The 20,014-nt window shown below is 38.4% G+C and overlaps 1 protein-coding gene and 1 long non-coding RNA gene across 6 annotated transcripts in view; one reads left to right on the top strand and one right to left on the bottom strand.

Annotated features, from left to right (window-relative positions):
- Window positions 1-20,014, top strand: part of SNRK (SNF related kinase) — a 62,255-nt gene that overhangs the window by 1,641 nt on the left and 40,600 nt on the right. For 2 of the 5 annotated variants that reach the window (XM_082412800.1, XM_082412801.1), the window contains exons 2-4: window positions 12,918-12,979; window positions 16,429-16,548; window positions 16,644-17,117. In XM_082412800.1, the coding sequence (XP_082268926.1) occupies window positions 16,476-16,548; window positions 16,644-17,117 (547 nt within the window). In that variant the 5' untranslated portion in view covers window positions 12,918-12,979; window positions 16,429-16,475. Of the gene's footprint in view, window positions 1-1,891; window positions 1,942-12,917; window positions 12,980-16,428; window positions 17,118-20,014 lie in introns of all 5 variants that reach the window. The other 3 variants (XM_082412798.1, XM_082412799.1, XM_082412797.1) reach the window with 2 other exon arrangements.
- LOC309637808 lies at window positions 10,571-12,896 on the bottom strand. The gene is made up of 2 exons (XR_014250825.1): window positions 11,222-12,896; window positions 10,571-10,882 (listed from the first exon to the last, which is right to left on the bottom strand). It is a non-coding gene; the product is annotated as an uncharacterized lncRNA (long non-coding RNA).

Below are 20,014 nucleotides of genomic sequence, written 5' to 3'. Positions count from 1 at the left end.
CAGTATAGTAATTGAAAGTCAGGTGCACTGTGTTAACTTTTCTTAATACTCCATCTTTAAGGCTTTCCATGTAGGGAACTTTGACACCTTTCTGTTTTTTAAATTTGCACAGTTTTTATTTTGTGCAGAAAAGTTACTCACACCGTATTAATTTTTTTACTATTTTTAGTAAGTTTTCCTGTATTATTGCAGTAAGATCCATTTGTATAAAACATACAAGGACTCAGAAGTTATGTAATTTTTATTATTCTAGAACAGAAGTATAGATTGAGGCTTTATGGGTCAAATGTAATCCCATAATCCTAAAATGAAGGCTTTCAAACGTCCTTATTAAAAGTGAAGGGCTTTCAGATATTTTTACTGGGCGCAGGAAATACTATTGGTCTAAACTTTACTATGGATGTTTCATATAGAAAGTGAAACTAAATAGAAAAAAAACTTTATTTTGGAGATATTGAGCAGCCCAGGTTCTAAGCACTGGTATAAATAAGGCTTGATTTCTCCCCTGTAGCAGCTTGTCTGAGCCTAAGAACTCATTACACAGCCCAGGAAGAAAAGGGTACAGGTACACTTTCCACATGGTCAGAATTTTAGGAATTAGAAACGTAGATGTGAGGAACTCTGAAGACTTGATTTTACTGCATGCCAGCTGTTTGCCTAACAACCAAGAGGTAGAATTTTTAGCCAAGATGCTTTTATAAGAAAACTAATTACTTAGAATATGGATACTTCCCAGTGTGCATGTATGTGCTGGTCAGCTCTTAGAGCAAGTTAGGTGGAAAAGTTGAGTGCTTTGTAGCAGTTTTGAAGGTAAACTAACCTATGATCATTTATTCATGGAGCCTTTGTCTACTTTTGGGGCCCTGGGTTAGAGGATAGCAGTAGAAAAGTGAATAAAAACTAGTTCCTGCCTTTACAGGCTATTGTATTTTTTGTTTTTTGTTTTATTTATTATTTATTTATTGTTGGCTGCGTTGGGTCTTCGTTGCAGTGAGTGGGGACTCTTTGTTGCGGTGCGCGGGCTTCTCACTGCAGTGGCTTCTCTTGTTGCGGAGCACGGGCTCCAGGTGTGCGGGCTTCAGTAGTTGTGGCCCGCGGGCTCTAGACCGCGGGCTCAGTAGTTGTGGTGCACGGGCTTAGTTGCTCCGCGGCATGTGGGATCTTCCCGGACCAGGGCTCGAACCCGTGTCCCCTGCATTGGCAGGCGGATTCTTAACCACCGCGCCACCAGGGAAGTCCCAGGCTATTATAAATTATATTTACACCAAGGTAATCAATAACAGTAGGATCAAATGCTGTGGTGAGACATAGGCAAGACCCTTGGGCAAGGAACAGTCTGACTTGGGAATGCTTCACAGAGAAGGTGATGGTTGAACCAGTCTTGAAGGATGGGTAGAGTTCCCAGGCAGAGAAAAGGGGAGAGGGCTCCAAGGATTCAAGGAGGGTGAAAAGACAAGGTCAGGTGGTGGAGGAAGAACTTAGATCCAAGTGGGTGAAAGGGAGTTGAGGAGGTAGAAACAGGGTGCAGCTGTTTTTGTTTCTTTTAAGACTATGGAAAGGAAGGGGGAGGAGTGGGGCAGTACCTTTGGGGATGGAGGGGGACATGTTTTGTTATTCTGTTTTAGTTTGGGAAGAGCCGGTGTACAGCCTCTTGGACTTAATGGCCTCACAAGTGAGCACTGGAAATGTGTTGTCTGTTCTGGATGATCTGGAGCTGCGTTATTCACACCGCAGATTATTTCCGTATCTTGTTTTTCCATGTATCTGCTTTGGGTTGAGGCCTTAGATCCCGTGGGAAACCATTTCTTGCTGGTGGTAGGGGAGGAACCTGACTAAAGAGGATTCCTGCTCTATCTTTCCTGAACATTTATTTCTCTGCTGTTACTTCCAGAGCCTCCTGAGATTCTGCTTTGGCACCTCCAGCGTTTGGCCTCTGCTCAGGTAGGCTCTTTCCTGACAAAGAAGGCCTTTCTCTCTCTCCTTCCTTGTTGTGTCCTATTCCCCAGACTGCTGCCATGTGACTACAGCAGTTACTTCAGAGTTGGAGGGCATTGGCTGCCCATGCACCATGATGTTTTAAGTTCTGGAGTGTCTCCAGGCTCACAGCAAGACTGGGGGGAGGGGTGTCTGTCTGACTATCTAAACACATAACCCCTCAGCTACATGTTGGCCTGAAATGTGATGTTGATTATGAAATCAGTGCTCCAGAAATGTAGGTTACAGGACATGTAACTGGTCAAATCGTAGCCTCAGTGGGCCTCGGTTTCTCAGTTGTTGACGTGCAGTTACCTTTCTCAAATCCAGAAGACTGTCAGCTCCTTGGAGCCAGAGAGCCCTTCTTTGATTTCTATATCCCCAGACCAATGTAATGCTTCACACAGTCAGTGCACCCAAGAAGTGTCCTGGCGAAGAAACTTTAAAAATCTCAACTTTAGTTTGTTGCCCATTAGTGGAAACCATACCCATTTTCTCCAGATGAGTTGGATTGAAATTGCTCTTCACTCATAGAATTCCAGAGCTAGAAGCAAATCTTCCACTCTACACTGCCATGCAGTAAATGCTCAAGAAATGTTTGTTACTGTCCTGAATTCCCATCTGAGTAAATGACCCCACCTGCTACCACTCTCCACTAGTCATTCTAGATTGCCCTCTTTGCTTTGCCCCCTGTGCATTGAGTTCCTGGATTCTACTTCCTAAACGTGTCTCCTCCATTACATCCTCGCCATCACCACCCAGGTACAGGCTGCCCTCATTTTTAAGTCTTTAATCATTTATCTGGAGACATTTTCACTAGTCTCCTTACCTGTGTCCAAACCCTAGTCTTGCCCTTCCAATCTGATCTTCACTTTGCTGCCAGAGTGGTTTGTTTAACTGTCATCTCTGATTGTCGTTCCCCTGCTCAGGATTCTTCCTTGGCTTCTTAGTGCCAGCTTTCATTTGTTCATTTAATAAAGTATACCTATATATTTTGGGCAGATGCTATACTTGGCGGGCCCTGGGATGGAGAGCTGAATAAAACAGACGTGCGTCTTACGCGGGCTGAATTTATCATGTAATCTAGTGGGGGACACAGATTATTAATCACATAATCACACAAATAATTATATAACCACAGTTGTGATAAGGGCCATAATGGAAAAGGGCCTGGTGCTGTGAGAGGCCGTGGGGAGCTGGTGTGCAGGAGTGTGGGAGGGGAGGGAGAGGCTATGGTCAGGAAGGTGACCTTTACGCTGGGCCCTGAAGCATGGTTAAGGGCTAGCCAGATGTGAGGAATGTCAACTGATGTGCACAGGATACAAGGACCTTTGGGTATCTGGCCCTTACCTACCTGTCTAACCTTGTCTCTTACACTCTGCTCTGCAAGTATTGCTGTCCCAATCACACTAAGGCTTCTTTCCCACCATGGCCGATTTCAGTTCTTAGCTCAAACAAAAAAATTAATTTCTCTGAGATGCCTCCTGTGAACTCCTGAAGGCAGACTTAGGGGAAAGAACACCTCTTCCAGCCTCCTTGTCCCTTTGACAGGTGTAAATAATGTGGGGCAGCGGCCTTCCTATTATATCCAGTACAGGCATTTAGGAGCAGTTACTTAGGCCAATAAGGGGTGAGGGTACCGATATCAAACTAAGATGAGGAAGTAAGTATACAACCCCTCTAAAATATCAGACTCTCCTGGGAGGGAAGCCATTTGTGAAAAGTTGGGGAGAAAAATCCTGGGGTGATTTTGATCCCACTCACAACTTGCTAATATGTATTATCGCCTTTTGCTTTCATAATAACTGTCCAAGGTGGTGATTATCTTTGTTTTATAGAAAAAGACATGCCTGTTGGCAGAAGTTGAGTAATTTGTTGGGCTCCATGTCCTGTGGTACTCTTTTGTGCTAAGATGCTACTCCTGTTTGCTAAATAAATGAATTTTGATCATTTTTAAAGTGCACCTCTGTGGTGAAGATAATAAAAGTTGACTCTGTGGTACTTTGAAATGTGACTCTTAGGTTGCTGTCCCAGCTTTTCTCTGATGTTCCCTCCCCTTCTATGCGCAGACACACCTCTTAGTTCATTATATTGTCTTCATATTGCATAGATAGGGGAAAATGTTTGAATAATGTATCTAACTGGGTTTAATATTTAGCCACATTGCTGCTTTTATATTAAAGAGATTATATTTTAGGTAATGTAGGTTTCACTCTTACAGTATAACTTATCTAGGTAAAGTTCATTTTAGATTTAGGACGTTATACTAACAAATATTCGTTGGACAAATTATGAAGCTAGGGTGTGCCATATTTATGGATCTCTTTAAAATTGTCCAAATACCAGTCTTTTTTTTTTTTAGCAGTGGACAGAAGTAGAGCGATTGAATTTTAGAGTTTAGCTTTGTGTTTTATCTCATATTCTACAGGTTAAACAGTTCTCTCTTTATTGGTATAAAGCATTATGAGTACTACAGAAGATATTTAGAATGAGAATATTCAATCTACAGTTTCAAGGCTTGATTTTATCCTTTGTTCTCCTATTCTGTGAGCATTTGCTAATCCTCTTGTGAAGGAAAATGCTTTTTCAGAAACAAATGGAGAGAATGTAATATGCAAAAGTACGTTAAAATTGTAGCTTGGGTAAGGATAAATTTTTTTAAAAAAATAAATTTATTTATTTATTTATTTTTGGCTGCTTTGGATCTTCGTTGCTGCCTGTGGGCTTTCTCTAGTTGCGGCGAGCGGGGGCTACTCTTCGTTACGGTGTGCGGGCTTCTCATTGCGGTGGCTTCTCATTGCGGGGCATGGGCTGTAGGTACACAGACTTCAGTAGTTGTGGCACACGGGCTCAGTAGTTGTGGCTCGCGGGCTCTAGAGCAAGGCTCAGTAGCTGTGGCGCACGGCCTTAGTTGCTCCGCGGCATGTGGGATCTTCCCGGACCAGGGCTCGAACCCATGTCCCCTGCATTGGCAGGTGGATTCTTAACCGCCGCGCCACCAGGAAAGTCCCAAGGATAAATTTTTTACAGCAGGAAATAGGATCTTCCTAAATTGTACTTAAATTACTTGCTTGGTGTTGGCTATTCTGTGCCACTGGGGAGGACTCTTGCCATAACAAAATTGTGTGCAAACTCTAAAGGTGAAGTTATTTTCAAGGTGCCATTCAATTTTTAGATGACCAGTAATTACCTCAGTCTGTCTTTTGAATGGTTATTTGCCTGCAATTTCCTTTCTCAAAGAGCAGTTTCTAAACATTTCGAAAAGTTTTTAATGGAATTATTTATTTAACTTTTTAAAAAAAGTTTTACTTTGCAAAACTTTCTGTTACAAGTTATGTGAATCTTTTTAAAATATTTATTTATTTATTTGGCTGCGCTGGGTCTCAGTTGCGGCATGCGGGATCTTTAGTTGCAGCATGTGGGATCTAGTTCCCTGACCAGGGATCAAACCCGGGCCCCCTGCATTGGGAGTGTGGAGTCTTTGCCACTGGACCACCAGGGAAGTCCCTGGAATTATTAATTAATAATGTTTATTAGGTGAGTCTTTGGCACTTTGGTGGCATTAGGGAATTTCCTCTTTTTAGTTGATTGCTGGGTCAGGTAACTCACATGGCATGTCAGAATGGGAGGAAAAACAGAAATGTCAAAATAGGTTTATTTTAGTGCTGTTGTTTCCCTGGGAATTAGAAAGGCCTACGTCAAAGGGGGAGGCATTGTATTATTTCAGGAAAAAATGCAGGGCCCAGGAGTCAATTTAGGCAGCTCTTACTTGGGCGTAGGACTGGGGCATAGGAAGTCCTTATCCTATTTGACCCTGCTTTCTCATCTGTTAAAATGGGTATGATACTTCCATTGTATTCTTGGTTGTGAGGAATAAATTATATAACATATGTAAAGAATCCAGTGCATACATAGATTCTCAGTAGTTGAATTGTTTACTCTTTTTGAAACCTGCATTAAAACAAAACAGTGGTCAGTTGTGGCAGTAGAAGACATTTTTAAAACTTGAAATGAGACAATGAAAAGAAAGGTCAACTGTAGTTTTGCTATAAGACTCATTTCTATATAAACCTATTTCGGTTAGTAATAGATTTTTAGGAAAGTAGCATGGGTAATAATGAGAGAGATCTAGTAAGTCAAGACAAAAATTGGTGTTTATGGAACTTTAAAGTGAACAGTGTTTTTAAATTGGTTTAAATTTTCTAATGACCTTATTCTTATGTCGCTCTCGTGTTAAAACCTAGAGTTTTTCTCTTCTTTTGAGGCCTCGTATCAGCTCTGTGATGTGAAGCTGCTTCTGTGCATTTTTAACTCTTTAATGACACTTGAATTAACCTTAAGTATAATTCAAAGATAGATATGTGGTGAATTATTTAGTCTAGCAAGTTTTCCATTGATTTTGAGAAGCTAAGAGTTCATCACAGTTCCCTGAATGGTGAGCCACTAGGTAGTTTTCAAGATCAGCCTTCCTAACCCTATTAAACTTACCTCACTTCTACCCCACGGCCTAACTTCACGCACATGGGCGTTCTCCTTTCGGAGGCCTAACTTCACGCACATGGGCGTTCTCCTTTCGGAAGCCGTATGCGCACTCTGCTGTCTTTCTCCCCCACTGTCAGGAATGGTGTCCCGCTGCTCCCGGTGAAGGGTAAGGCCTGATCTGTGGGTTGCCTCGTCCTTGGGGATCCTGCCTTTGGTATCCTCTGCTCTTCCTTTGACGGAACTCACTGAGGTTAACTTGTATAATTGATTGTCTTTTTATGTGTAGATAACTTATTTGTAAGATTCTAAAGGACAGGGACTGTGTTGTGTTCTACACAATTAGGGCTCAAATGTTTGCTAATAAAAATAGACTCAGTGTTCCTGTTCCTTCCTCAGCCTGAAGAAATTGCATACTTTGTCCCTCAAGGGAGGTAGAATATTTCATTGAATATGCCTTGTTTGTTAAGATTACATAAATATGTATATATGTTTTCAGGGAAATTGGTTTACTTTATAGATCTCAATGGAAAAGTAAATTGAATAATTATGTACAGAAATTCAAAATTTTAATAACGTCTGCCTTTCCTAGATTAAAAGGCAGCACACATCTGCTGTGAAAAATTTGAAAAGAACAGAAAAGCATAAAGAGAAAGAAAACTACAATTTTACCAATTAACATTTTGGTATTTTTAGTATATATGCAGACAAATTATATGCTTTTAAAGAAATTGGGATCCTATGCCATGAAATTTGGTGTGTGAATTTTTTTACTTAATATTTTATTGTGACAATTTCCCATGAGATTAAATAGCTTCAAAATATAGCAGCATAGTGTTAATGTTAGGTATAGCATTTCCTTATTGTAGACCTTTCGGCTATTTCTGAGATGTATATATATATATATATATATATATACTATATATATATACATATATATACTTTTTTTTTTTTTTTTTGGCCACACCGTGTGGCATGTGGGGTTTTAGTTCCCTGACCAGGATTCGAACCCATACCCCCTGCATTAGGGGCGCGGAGTCTTAACCACCGGACAGCCAGGGAAGTCCCTGATTTTTTTTTTTCTCGTATATGAATATCACTGAACATTGTTGAATATAAATATTTGTTCATGTCTTTATTTCTTTAAGACATAAATCTAGTAGTAAGATTTTAAAATCGAGGGTATTAATTATTTTAAGGCTCTTGATGCAGGTATTGCCAAATTGTTTTTCAGAAAGGTAATTTGCAGTCCCAACAGTATAAGAGAATCCCCAAATGATTCTGCCTTTTAAGTCAAAGTCAATGAAATGTTAGGTGCCAGTATTTTTGTTAATGGATCCGTTTATTTTTTTTCTTTTCCAGCATTCTTTTTTGACCACTTTTTCATTACCATCTTTGTCACAATATCAGCAGGGGGGATGAAAAGATGATAGGGAGTTAAAATGAGTTTTGACAGTATTAATAAAAGCTTTGGAAGAGAGATTTAGATTATTAAGTTTTAAAATTCTCCATAACTTCCAACTTATATTCTGTTTTCCTGGCAAAGGAGTAATTGTGGGTTGGCTTTATTTATTTTGGAGTAATTTCTACACACCAACTTGTGCTTAAGTCATTATTTATTATGTGGGCACTTTATACGAGGTCTGTCACCATACTAATTTTTGAAATCTCACTTTACCATCAGGTAGAAATGGTGACATGCTTATTAACATTTTTCATCACTTTAATGAGAGGCAGTTCTGTTTAGGAATTTGAACTTATTATCTGTGCTGCTGCTTCAGGTTTTGTGGCTTGGATGTTAACCCTTTTCTACAAATACTAACTACTGCTTTCCATCAGTTAATGGATTGCCTGACTCCTGAATTCATTCAAAAATTCCTTGATGTGTCCTGGAATACAGCTTGTTTACTTAGAGGAAATAAAGATTACTTAAACCAGCACTTTAAGGGATAGACCTGCGTTGGCAACCCAGTCACTGCCTCGAGAGACTGGAGCAGGCTTTTTAGCCTGGCATTCCTGGTTACCTCAGTGGCCCTGAGTCCATTAAAATTGACTACCTCGAAGAAAACTTGAAGAACATACTTCAGTAGGCAGTTACCTTCCCTTGAAAAATACTTTATTAGACATTTGGAGGTACATTTTTGTCTAGTGGGACATTTCTCATAATAAATGGTTGACTGAAATCTTCTAATTTGTAGTTTCCATCTTGATTCCATTCAGTGGCTACAGACTGATACTACATGATACCTATATAGTAATATTCAATCAATCCAGTGAAGAACTCTGGATTCTTCCGTAACTTGGGACGTGTTGACCTGTTTGTGGTTTCCTCTTTTTTTTTATTTTTTTATTTTTTTTCCTTTTTGGCCGCGCCCTGCTGCATGTGGGTTCTTAGTTCCCCTACCAGGGATCGAACCCGCGCCCCCTGCAGTGGAAGCGCAGAGTCCTAACCACTGGACCACCAGGGAATTCCCTGGTTTCTTCATCTTTGATTTATAGCTTATATTGATAACACCCAGGAGGAGGAGTGCTCTTCTAGAAATGTGGCATGTTGTTTACTTTGGATGAAAAGAGCAGCAGTGGTGACTGCCACTGGGGTTGTGTTTATTTTGCTTGATCTGGAGGTTGTTGATATTTCTGGAGGATTGAGTCTACTGTCTTCTTTCCAGCCTATACCATTTTTGTTATAGGTATCTTTGAAATTTTAGCAGTTAAATCAGGGCAGTAATTTTCATGGAGAGTCTGTTAGTTCCTTCACTTAAGTTGGCTTTTCTCCAAACATACGTTTAGTCTGATATTTCCCCTAAGTAAGAGTAACAACAGTGTTCATTTTTTTGGTGTTTGTAAAAGATACCAGATAATTTCCATGTGTAAGAAGCTTAAATACAGTTTTAGCGTGGCTTTATAAAAACTCATCTTTTAGCTGTATGTATTGGAGGGAGAGTATTGGCACAGATACTTTTTTTCAAGCATGTAATTTGTTTGGGAGGTTTTTGTGTATTTGAATATTCGTGGTCTGGTTTGGGCGGGAATTTAATAGCCCAAAGTGCAGAGAGGCTATAGAAGTAGCCTGATTTTTGCACATGGCCCTTTTTGCGTGACCGGCTTTCTCATGCCATGGATTGGTTGATAATGAGTATCCACGCGGAGCCACCTTTGTTCAGTGTGCTCTTCCTCACCTCTCCTAGGGAGAGGTGTGAGTTGGAGACCTTTGTTTGATATACAGACCACACTGCAGTGGTGAAGATGTCAGTGAAAAGCCAGAAGTGAATTTTGACAAGAATAACAGGGTGAATTCCAACTTGACAGTAGGTTTAACAGAGGCTGGTTTTACAACTGTTTTCAGCAGCTTGCAAAATGTGTGTAGGGCCGCCCACACTTCCTTCCTCTTCTCCAGCCACACCCGCACGCCTCAGTTGCTTCTGCTCTCTTTAGTAAACTGGGAGAACATCGGTGTGTTCTTGCAACACATACTAGTACTTGTTTCTCAAACGTGGATTTCCATATTGTAAATGGCCTGTTTCATTTAGGTCCTGCCTAGCTATATGCATGTGTGAGCACATGCTGAATAAGAAGACTGCTTGAGAATGGCCTAATTTAGTGCTTTTGCTGTTTTAAAAGATGTCATCTTAGCTATGTAGTCATTAAAAATAGTGATTTAGAAGAACTTAGTGCATGCAAATATGTTCATCCTATAGTAGAGGAAAAAGTAGTCATAAGACTTCATATACAATATCTTAGCTTTGTAAAGAAGCATAGGTGTAAAGAATATATACCCAAACCTGAAGAGAGGTCATCCTAGATGAAATTATAGGTGTTTTTTGTTTGTCTGTTTTTAATCTGTGGTGCTTTTCTTCATTTTCCAAACTTTCTAAAGTGAACTTGTTTTGTGGAGAGAAGTACTTAGAAAATGGTTACACTGCTCCCTCCCCCTCTCCAATTTATGTGTGTGTGATCCCATTTTATTAAAACCTTTGTGTCTGGCATGTATTATACATAGAACATAATTTGGAAAGCTGTGTTCGAAATGTTAACAGAGATAATCACAGAGGATAGACTGATGGATAATTAATTTTAAAAAACTTCCCTCTCTTTTTTGCCAATATATATGTTCTGATTTTATTTCTTTCTTACACTGCATAGATGTTTCTTTCATAATTGAAGCAAAAATACTAAAAGGAAAATAATAGATCAAGTGAAAAAAGAATACAAGATATAAAGTTATATATAGAATGATCACACCTTTATAAAACAAAATGAAGCGGTATATAAACATTTGCAGAAAAACCACCAAAATATTAATAGTGCTGATCTTTTGTAGTAGGACTGTGGATGCCTCTTTATTCTTTCTACTTCCTGTTCTGTATTTTCCATATTTTCTATTAAAATATGTTACTTTGATAGGAAAAATATAAAGGAATATTTAGTCCTTTTTAAAAGGATAGACTTGGGGCTTCCCTGGTGGCGCAGTGGTTGAGAATCTGCCTGCCAATGCAGGGGACACGGGTTCGAGCCCTGGTCTGGGAGGATCCCACATGCCGCGGAGCGGCTGGGCCCGTGAGCCACAATTACTGAGCCTGCGTGTCTGGAGCCTGTGCTCCGCAACAAGAGAGGCCGCGATAGTGAGAGGCCCGCGCACAGCGATGAAGACTGGCCCCCACTTGCCACAACTAGTGAAAGCCCTCGCACAGAACGAAGACCCAACATAGCCATAAATTAAAAATAAATAAATAAATAAAAATTAAAAAAAAAAAGTTAAAAACAAAACAAAAAAAAAAGGATAGACTTGATAGAATGTCATCTTAGTATCATTTGAAAAGCAAATACTTAGATTTTTGTGGGATGCTTTATTGAAAAATCATCAGACTTTGATACCAAACTAGAGATTAGTTTCTTTATCAACACCCATTTCCAAGTTAATACATTTTAGGAAACTAAGCAGTAGAAGATTTATGAAAACAGAAGAGAGATAATAGCTCAGTAAATTCAGTCTCTTGAAGTAGACTGGAAGACTAAAAGAATTTCTACTTGGGTAGGGGAGATTACCATCAGTATAACAATGATAGTGGTGGTGGTAGCTAGTATTTACTGAATGCTTACTCTGTGCCAGGCTTTATTTTAATCACTACCTTTATTAACGCATTTAATCCTCACCACAATCTATGAGATGCTCTTGGCTACTGACATTTTCTAATGAGGAAACTGATGGTACAGAGAGATCAGGTTTTGCTCAGGTCCAGTGACTTGTGGCTGGTGAGCTGGGATTCAGATCCAGTCATTGGCCTTCAGAACCAGTCCTCAGCCATGCAGGACCATCGCACTGCTTGGCCAGAGAGACTGTGGGTGAAACTGGCTGTTGGAAAGAGAGAAGCAGGTATGGGTAATGGGAGGAGCTACTGTATCCCACTTGGAGCTGAAGGACCAGGTAGGCATCCCAGGGTTCAATTCTCACTAGAAGTGGGCCTGTGCCTATGGCTTTGCTGGCCTCGTCTGTGTGGTAGCTGTGTCTCCATCTCTTTTCATCCCCTCATTCCCAGCAATAAACTTGGTTTCACATCCACCTTTCCTTCTTTCTTTTACCTTTCCTGCTTTCCCCCACCTCTTTGTACTCCCTTTCCCCCAAGCTCCTGTGAGCTTGAGTTTAATGCTTACCTGGACGAACTCACCTGTGTAGTGTATTGTGTAAAGTGCCTTGGCGTAGTTTGTTTGGAACTTCATTTGTGTGATATTTCAGTGTTGAGGAAAGGCCTGCAAGGCTGCCTCAGTCAGTCAGTATTCCCTCACTGTACCGGGAACTTAGATATCAGTGAGCCTCTCACATTCTCTTTGTTCATAGAGTTTCTTTTTTTACTATCAGATGGAAAGCCTCTAAAGCAAAGGTGTTTTGTGTTGTGTGTTCTCTGGTGCTGGTGTTGATTTCTGCTGCCCTGCTAGAGGATGGTGTGTTGGGAAGGTTGCCCTCCCTGGATGTTGGAGTGGGTGTTTCATGAGCCCAGAGGGCATCCTGCAGGCAAGTTGGGCTCCCAAGCCAGGCTGAGCAGGCTTGGAGCTGCAGACTGCTGCTTACAGGGCAGGTTGAGCCTCCTTGTGCCTACCTTGCAGGCTCCTAGTGAGGATTCAGTGCAATGCGGATTCGTGCTCGTTACCCAAGAGGCATTTAAAAACAGTGACTTGACTGTTGTTCGTTATTATAATTTCCTCCTTCTTCCAGTGCAGTAATCCTTCTGAGCTGTCTACCTGGACCAGTCTCCATGTATCTGTGCACTGTGACACTCCTGTTGACTAAAGATTCCTTGAACGGGTTGCAGTTCATAGAGGAGAGAAAGAAAATGGGAGACTGGGTCACGGAAGACAAATTTACCATTTTTATATGTTCGTCTGGATCCAGCCTGAGGGTTTATATTTTAATTTTAAGCAAAGTTAAGTAGAACTAAACTAAAATCTTTTTTTGTGTTTTCTTTTAGGAGAAAGAAGCATCTAACGAAACACAGTAATAACAAGGATTATTCAGTATGCAGTTGGCAGGGTATGTCTTGGAGCTGGTGCAGAGTCACCTTTACTTTATATAAGCCGCATCTTAACATTTTCCATTGGTGTTCAGGATGATTTTCAGGCACTGCAAGATCCTCCAAGATCAAAAAATGATTTAATTATTTCCTATGCTAACTCAAAATATACTCGATAGGAGGGTTAAACAGTGTATTCAAAAAGATGTTCAATAACAAGGATATTTTTCCTCCCAACTTTCAGTTATACGTAACTTCCTGTTTTTAGGTATACAATTGTAGTTTCATAGGCAATGAGCAAGAGGTATGTATACCCAGAAAAGCACCAAAAAAAGTAAATTCTTTGATAGTGAGAGTATCATTTCATTACAGGGTAGTCTGTCATTAAGAAGAGACCCTAGGGCTTCCCTGGTGGTGCAGTGGTTAAGAATCCGCCTGCCAATGCAGGGGACACGGGTTCGAGCCCTGGTCCAGGAAGATCCCACATGCTGCGGAGCAACTAAGCCCCGTGAGCCACAACAACTGAGCCTGCGCTCTAGAGCCCGCGAGACACAACTACTGAGCCCACGTGCCGCAACTACTGACGCCTGCACGCCTAGAGCCCGTGCTTTGCAACAAGAGAAGCCACTGCAATGAGAAGCCCGCGCGCCGCAATGAAGAGTAGCCCCCGCTTGCCACAACTAGAGAAAGCCTGTGTGCAGCAACAAAGACCCAACTCAGCCAAAAATAAATAAATAAATAAATAAATAAATAAATTTTTAAAAAAAGGACCCTATAAGATTCTTCCCTGTGAACTTGCTAGTAGATTAAAAATTATTTCATTGTGCCCTTTTGCTAACACAGTACTGGGAGGAGAAATGACAGTGTGTGAATAGTGATTATCTCTGGGTGTTTAAGACCCTGAAAAAAGACTTTTTCCCTCATCTGTATATTCATTTATTACTTTTGTAATAAAAAAAATCTTTAAATTAAAAAAATGAATTAAGGTAAAATTCAAACAAACTCAGATTTACTTGTAAAGTCTGATTTATATGCCACTGTAGAACACATCTAAACTAAAGTGATAGATGAAAAATAAATATTAGGTAACTTGGTGGCAGCCTGAAGAAGTTTGTTTTGAAAGCGAAAGTTGCATTTGCAAACTCATACAATAGAAACATAGACTTGGGTAGAATTTTAAGAGTAATTACCTCCATTATAATTAATTGAAGTTAAAGATTTAAAGATAGTTTTCTGCCCCCTGGAGTTAGCTTAGAGTTTCTATTTTTGAAAATTAGACATGCCTGAATTAAACTTTCTTTTGGGGAACTACTGTCCAAATAAAGCAAGACTTTTCCACTTGGGTTTTCCTGTTAATCTTATTAAAATTATTAGCTCAGATGACGAGGATAATACATAGTATAGAAGAAATTTGCTTTTTCTCCAGCCCCTGTACATAGTATGGGTTTCTTATTTTAAAAAATCTTAATAGAAATAGGATTTTGTTTCTGAAATTAATGCAGAAACAGTGTAGCATAGTGGTTAAAAGCACAGATTTTGGTGTCAAGATAGCCTTGGGTTCGAATCCCAGCTCTTTTACACACTGGCCCTATAGCCTAGGCCAAGTTACTCATTATTTTTGTGCCTCAAAATGAGACTGATAATCCTATCTCTGAGGTCAATTTACAATTAAAAAACCAAATCACTCAAAATTACTCTGAGGGTAATTTACAATTATAGAAAAGCTTGAGGGGGCCCCAGATATGTGATTCAGATCATTTCAGTTTGCATGGGAGAATGACTGTGCCTCTTTTATAGTATTTTAACCCTTAAGATATTATCATCCTAAATATAATATTGTTAAGAGTGGCCAAATGTTTATAAGAGGTGTATGCTTTGAAATAAGAATTCAGTTTGAACCTTAGCTTTAGCACGTACCTGGAACACAAGTGTTTTCTTGGCTATAAAATGGAAATAATACTGACCTCTTAGGATTGTTAAGATCCAATGACACAATCCAATTTGATTCATTTTGTACAAGTACATGTAGTAGGTCTTCAGTAAATGTTAGCTTTTCTTTTCTTTTAAGCGAAAATGAGATTTAAAGGTATTTAATGCTAGTGCTTAAAAAGAAAAACTACCTTATTTTATGTACAATTTAGTTTTTTGGGATATTTTCACCAAAGTGGAGTAAATGCTGTAAGTACTGTTCTTAACAAAAAGTAACTGAAAATGTGAAACTGTATACCAGGAGCATTAGAAAATGCTTCACTGAAGGGATGAATGTGCACTAACAGGAAAGATCTAGTCTTGGGAGATGGCTGTATTTTTCATTGGATTTTGTTATTTAATTCTATTAAGTTTTGGTCAGAAAAAATAATAGTGGGAGTTCAGTCTGTGAGATTTAAAGTGATGTCTTAATTTATATAATTATATACATTTAAAAATTTTTCTGAGTCAGGGTCATTTATAAGAACCTATTTCTGTATTTTAAGGTTTACACTATAAAGGATGAGAATTTAAAATTCCATATGAAATGAAGTCTTTAAAGCCAAATGGTCTTTAACAGTTAAATGGTTTAAATGCATGCTTGTCTGTTCTTGAAATATAAGCAGATCATAGTAGGTTTTGTTTGAGAGTTGGAAAACCGTAATAAAGATAAGCATAACTGATAAGCACAAAGAGTGAGTACCAGTCAGTCAGCAAATAATAAGCACCTACTGTGTGCCACTTACTGTTCCAGGCACTAGTGATGCAAGAGCAAACCATTGCCTTGTAAACATTTTGAAAAAAAGTTGCTTTTCAAAATTTAACAAAATTTTAATTACCTGCTGTATGTAGAACTGTTCTAGGCATTAGGGAAGGGTAGAAGTAAAAAATATTGATAGAACCATAGACCCCTCAGGAACCTTGCAGTCTCAGGATAAAGGCGGTATATACAAAAACCTATAGAATAAGACCGCCTGGGATGGAGGTGTCCCATGGTGCTTTGGAGATGCAGAGAAGAGAAGGGAAGGTAATATCACCTGGGAGAGTTAGAGAAGCCTTTATTGAAGAGATTTTAAAGGAAATAGTGCTAATTTTGGAATAACAGGAAAAAGTTGTTGGTTTCTGTCCAAGTGTATATTCTTTGTGTTTTCCCTTTCTTGTCAATCCCTGACTTCTTTTTTAAGACACTAATAGAAATTACTTTTGGAAAATATTCTTTGAAAACATAGCTTATCAAACTTGCCAGTTTTCTTATTTCTGACATCACCAAAAAATTCTTTCAACAAACTAACTTTTTATCAGTTTGCAAAGTAAAATGGTATTTAAATTATCAACCTTTATAATGTAAATCCTAAATATGTAAATAGGTTGTTATAAATGCTCCTGACTCATTTTATGTCTCAGTATATTTATTTCAAGCCTCTCTTAAAATTTAAAGAAAAATGAAGCTATAAAAGGAAAAGTCACAGAAAACTTAATTTTATTTCTCTTATTTTTGTAGATGTCCATGGCGACATTGAAAATGAATTCCTTATTTTCAGCAGATATATGAGAAGATCCATTTTATACAGTCTAAATATTTTTTCTTCTGTTGGACCAGCATGGCAGGATTCAAGCGAGGGTATGATGGGAAGATTGCTGGATTGTATGATCTGGATAAAACCTTGGGTCGAGGTCATTTTGCAGTGGTTAAACTTGCCAGGCATGTCTTTACAGGTGAAAAAGTGGCAGTAAAAGTTATTGACAAGACAAAATTGGACACTCTAGCCACTGGTCATCTTTTCCAAGAAGTGAGATGCATGAAACTAGTGCAGCATCCCAACATCGTACGCCTTTACGAAGTTATTGACACCCAGACCAAACTATATCTTATTCTAGAACTTGGGGATGGAGGAGACATGTTCGATTACATAATGAAGCACGAGGAGGGACTTAATGAAGACTTGGCCAAGAAGTACTTTGCTCAGATAGTTCATGCCATATCTTACTGCCATAAACTCCATGTGGTTCACAGAGACTTAAAACCTGAGAATGTGGTCTTCTTTGAAAAACAGGGTCTTGTAAAGTTGACAGACTTTGGTTTCAGCAACAAGTTTCAACCAGGGAAGAAGCTCACTACAAGCTGTGGATCTCTTGCATATTCTGCACCAGAAATTCTGCTTGGTGATGAGTATGATGCACCTGCGGTAGGTAGGTAACCTTCCAGTATTTGTCCTCTTGAATTCTACTGGCTAGAGTGTAGTTGGTCAAATCTGTTGTTGTTGGTATCAAAATAATTTCTAAGAGAATTTCTGTTAAATGGGTCTTAGTTAACAGATTGGGTTTCACGAATGCCATGTTTCTCTAAAGCTGGCAATGAGTTTATTTTACCTTTTAGATGGCTAATGTCGAAAGTGTATTTGTCAGCACAAAGGAAAATGAGTTAAGTTGCTATCTAAGGTAACCTCTCATCTGCCCGTTTTAATTTTTTTTAAGGTCTGAGTACTTTTCCTGTCTTCTGAGATACTTCTAGTCATCTCCTTCCTGTGAATACTTTTTAACAGGCATGAGACCCATATTAGACAGGTACTGTGAATATGACAGTGCAGTGTGAAGAATTGGGGCATTGGAATCATTTATTGTGACCTTGAACAGTGTACTTGACCTCTCTCTGCTTCATTTCCTCATCCATAAAATAGAATTAGATCAGATACAGGTATCGTATGTTCTCTTGTTTACTTTTCACAGTGACCTGTGTGGTGGTTATTGTCTGTCTCATTGTACAGAAAAGGAAATTGATACACAGAGTGCCTGCTGTGTGATGGATTCCAGAATAGTGGTAGCATTTGGCATTCCCACTGACCCTCTCCCTTCACTCCAACACATTTTCACGCTCTCACTCACTTGTCGTGAGTTAGTTAGTTGTGGTAGAAGGGTTTATTGCTTTTCAGTTTGTGTCAGCTTTGTCCCCTTGGGATCATATCTGTTTTGAAGGTCATTTAGGAATTTACTTTCAATTTTTAAGGATTTGTTAATCTGAAGGTGTGGTCAGCTTTTAAAATTTTAGGTTTAGTCTTGGAAAAATATGCCCTAATATTACATGCACATGATATCAGACTTCATAGATATGAGCCTTCCATTTGCATTCTGATCATTTAAAATGCAGGTTATAGAAGATTAAAGACACACATTGAAGAGTGCTGATCTTACACTGAATACTCTGTACACCAAGACATTGTTTTTCATGTTAGACTATGTGTTCTGGAAAAGAAAGGGTTAAAAATGGTTTCTGCACACTACAGATAACCAGGCTTCACTAAAGTCTTTCATTAGAATATTTGAGGCAGAGATTTTTGATTAGTGGAGAGGCTCTAATCTGAAAATGAGGCCCAGAATATGCAGAAGAGGAAACATAAATGTCTCAACATGAAAAGGATGTTCAACCTCACTAATAATCAGGGAAAGGCAAATTAAAACCACAGTAAGATATTTTCTTACTTTTCACATTGAGAAAAACTAAAGTCTGACAAAACCAAGTGTAGATAAGACTATAGAACATCAGGAACTCTTGTGCTTTGTAGATGACAGTTTGTCAATACCTGATAAAGTTAAAGATGTACACATCCTGAGACCCAGCAGTTCTGCTTCCTATGTATGCAAGAGATTTTCAAAGAATGCTTTTAGCAACATTGACTGTTCATCAGCAGGAGAATAAATTGTTCATTATTCATGTGGTAAAACTATAGCTTGGTGAAAATTAATAAACTATGTCAGCATGGCTGGAGTTCACAAACTTGTTTAAGTGAAAAAATGAGTGAAGAATACATACAGTATTATAACATTTATATGAAAGTTTAAAACATACAGAGCAGTATGATATATTGTTTAGGGGTGCATGCACATGCAGTAAAGTATGAAGAACACATGAGATCAAACTAGTTACTTCTAAGGGGCAGGCATATCTAGAGGGTTTCAACTGTATTGGTGATGTTTATTTCCTGAGTAGTGAATGTGCAGGTGTTCATTGTAATATTCTTTTTTTCTCCCCTTATATCATAAATATTGCATAATAGAACTTTAAACAAGTTTTTAAAAAGGAAAAGAAAACCGTTTAGAAGGATAATCACCAGTCTGATAAATGGTTAACTTATGTTGGTACAGTAGAATTGGGTGGAGTTCATTTTCTTTATTTGTATGTATTTCCATACATTTTGTGTAATTGTGTGATTGAATTTACTACAGAATTGCTTTAAAAAACAAATGGAAAGTTATCTCTCTGTTAATGTAGTATTAGTTTATTATGCCAAAATCAGTGACTTTTCACAGATGTTTAGCAAAATTAGTTGGGAATAAATATTAGAATCTGTCATTTAATTAAATTATCAGATGTTGCTAAATAAAACAACTTTGGTTCAATTTTATAGGTAAGTTTTTTTTTGAGTACACTGGTCCTCAACATTGAAACTTAGTTCAGAAATTGTGTATTTTATTATTATTTTCAAAGAATCAGATTTTGATTTTATTTAACTATACTTTTTGGTTTCTATATCATTACTTTTTCTTTCATTTTTATTAATTCTTTCCAGGACCTTTGAGTTTTCTTTCTTTTTTCTTTTTTAGTGTCTTGAATTGAAAGCTTTTTTCCCTTATTGTCCTGATTTCTAACAAAATATTTACATCTAAGGCTGTATGTTGCCTTCTCCCTCCATCTCTGGTAACATCCCAGGGGTTTCACTCTGCAGTCATTGTTGTTCATTGCTAAACTTTATCTTCTCTCCTTTGTTTCTTGTTTAGTTTTTTTGTTTTTTAAAAATTCAGAGTGGATACATTTATTTTTCCTTTTAGCCATTTGGTTTTAACTTCTAATTTTAGTACATTACAGTCAATAAATATGCCTGATTGGTTTCTGCTTTGGGAATATTTTGAGATTTTCTGTGTGGTTTAATACATAGTAATTTTTGGTTATTATTTCCTGTATGATTAAAATTTTTGGTACGTACAGAATTTTTATACATAATTAAGATTGTTAATTATGTAATTTGTTCCTTTGTGTCATTATGTTTTAATTCTAATCTGTTATTTTATGAGAGAATTATGCTAGTCTCCTA

Source organism: Balaenoptera physalus, assembly GCF_965194825.1.
Source record: "Balaenoptera physalus genome assembly, chromosome: 11".
Lineage (NCBI taxonomy): Eukaryota > Metazoa > Chordata > Mammalia > Artiodactyla > Balaenopteridae > Balaenoptera > Balaenoptera physalus.
The sequence above is the reverse complement of the archived record's forward strand: the minus strand, read 5'-3'. Positions and strand labels throughout refer to the sequence as shown.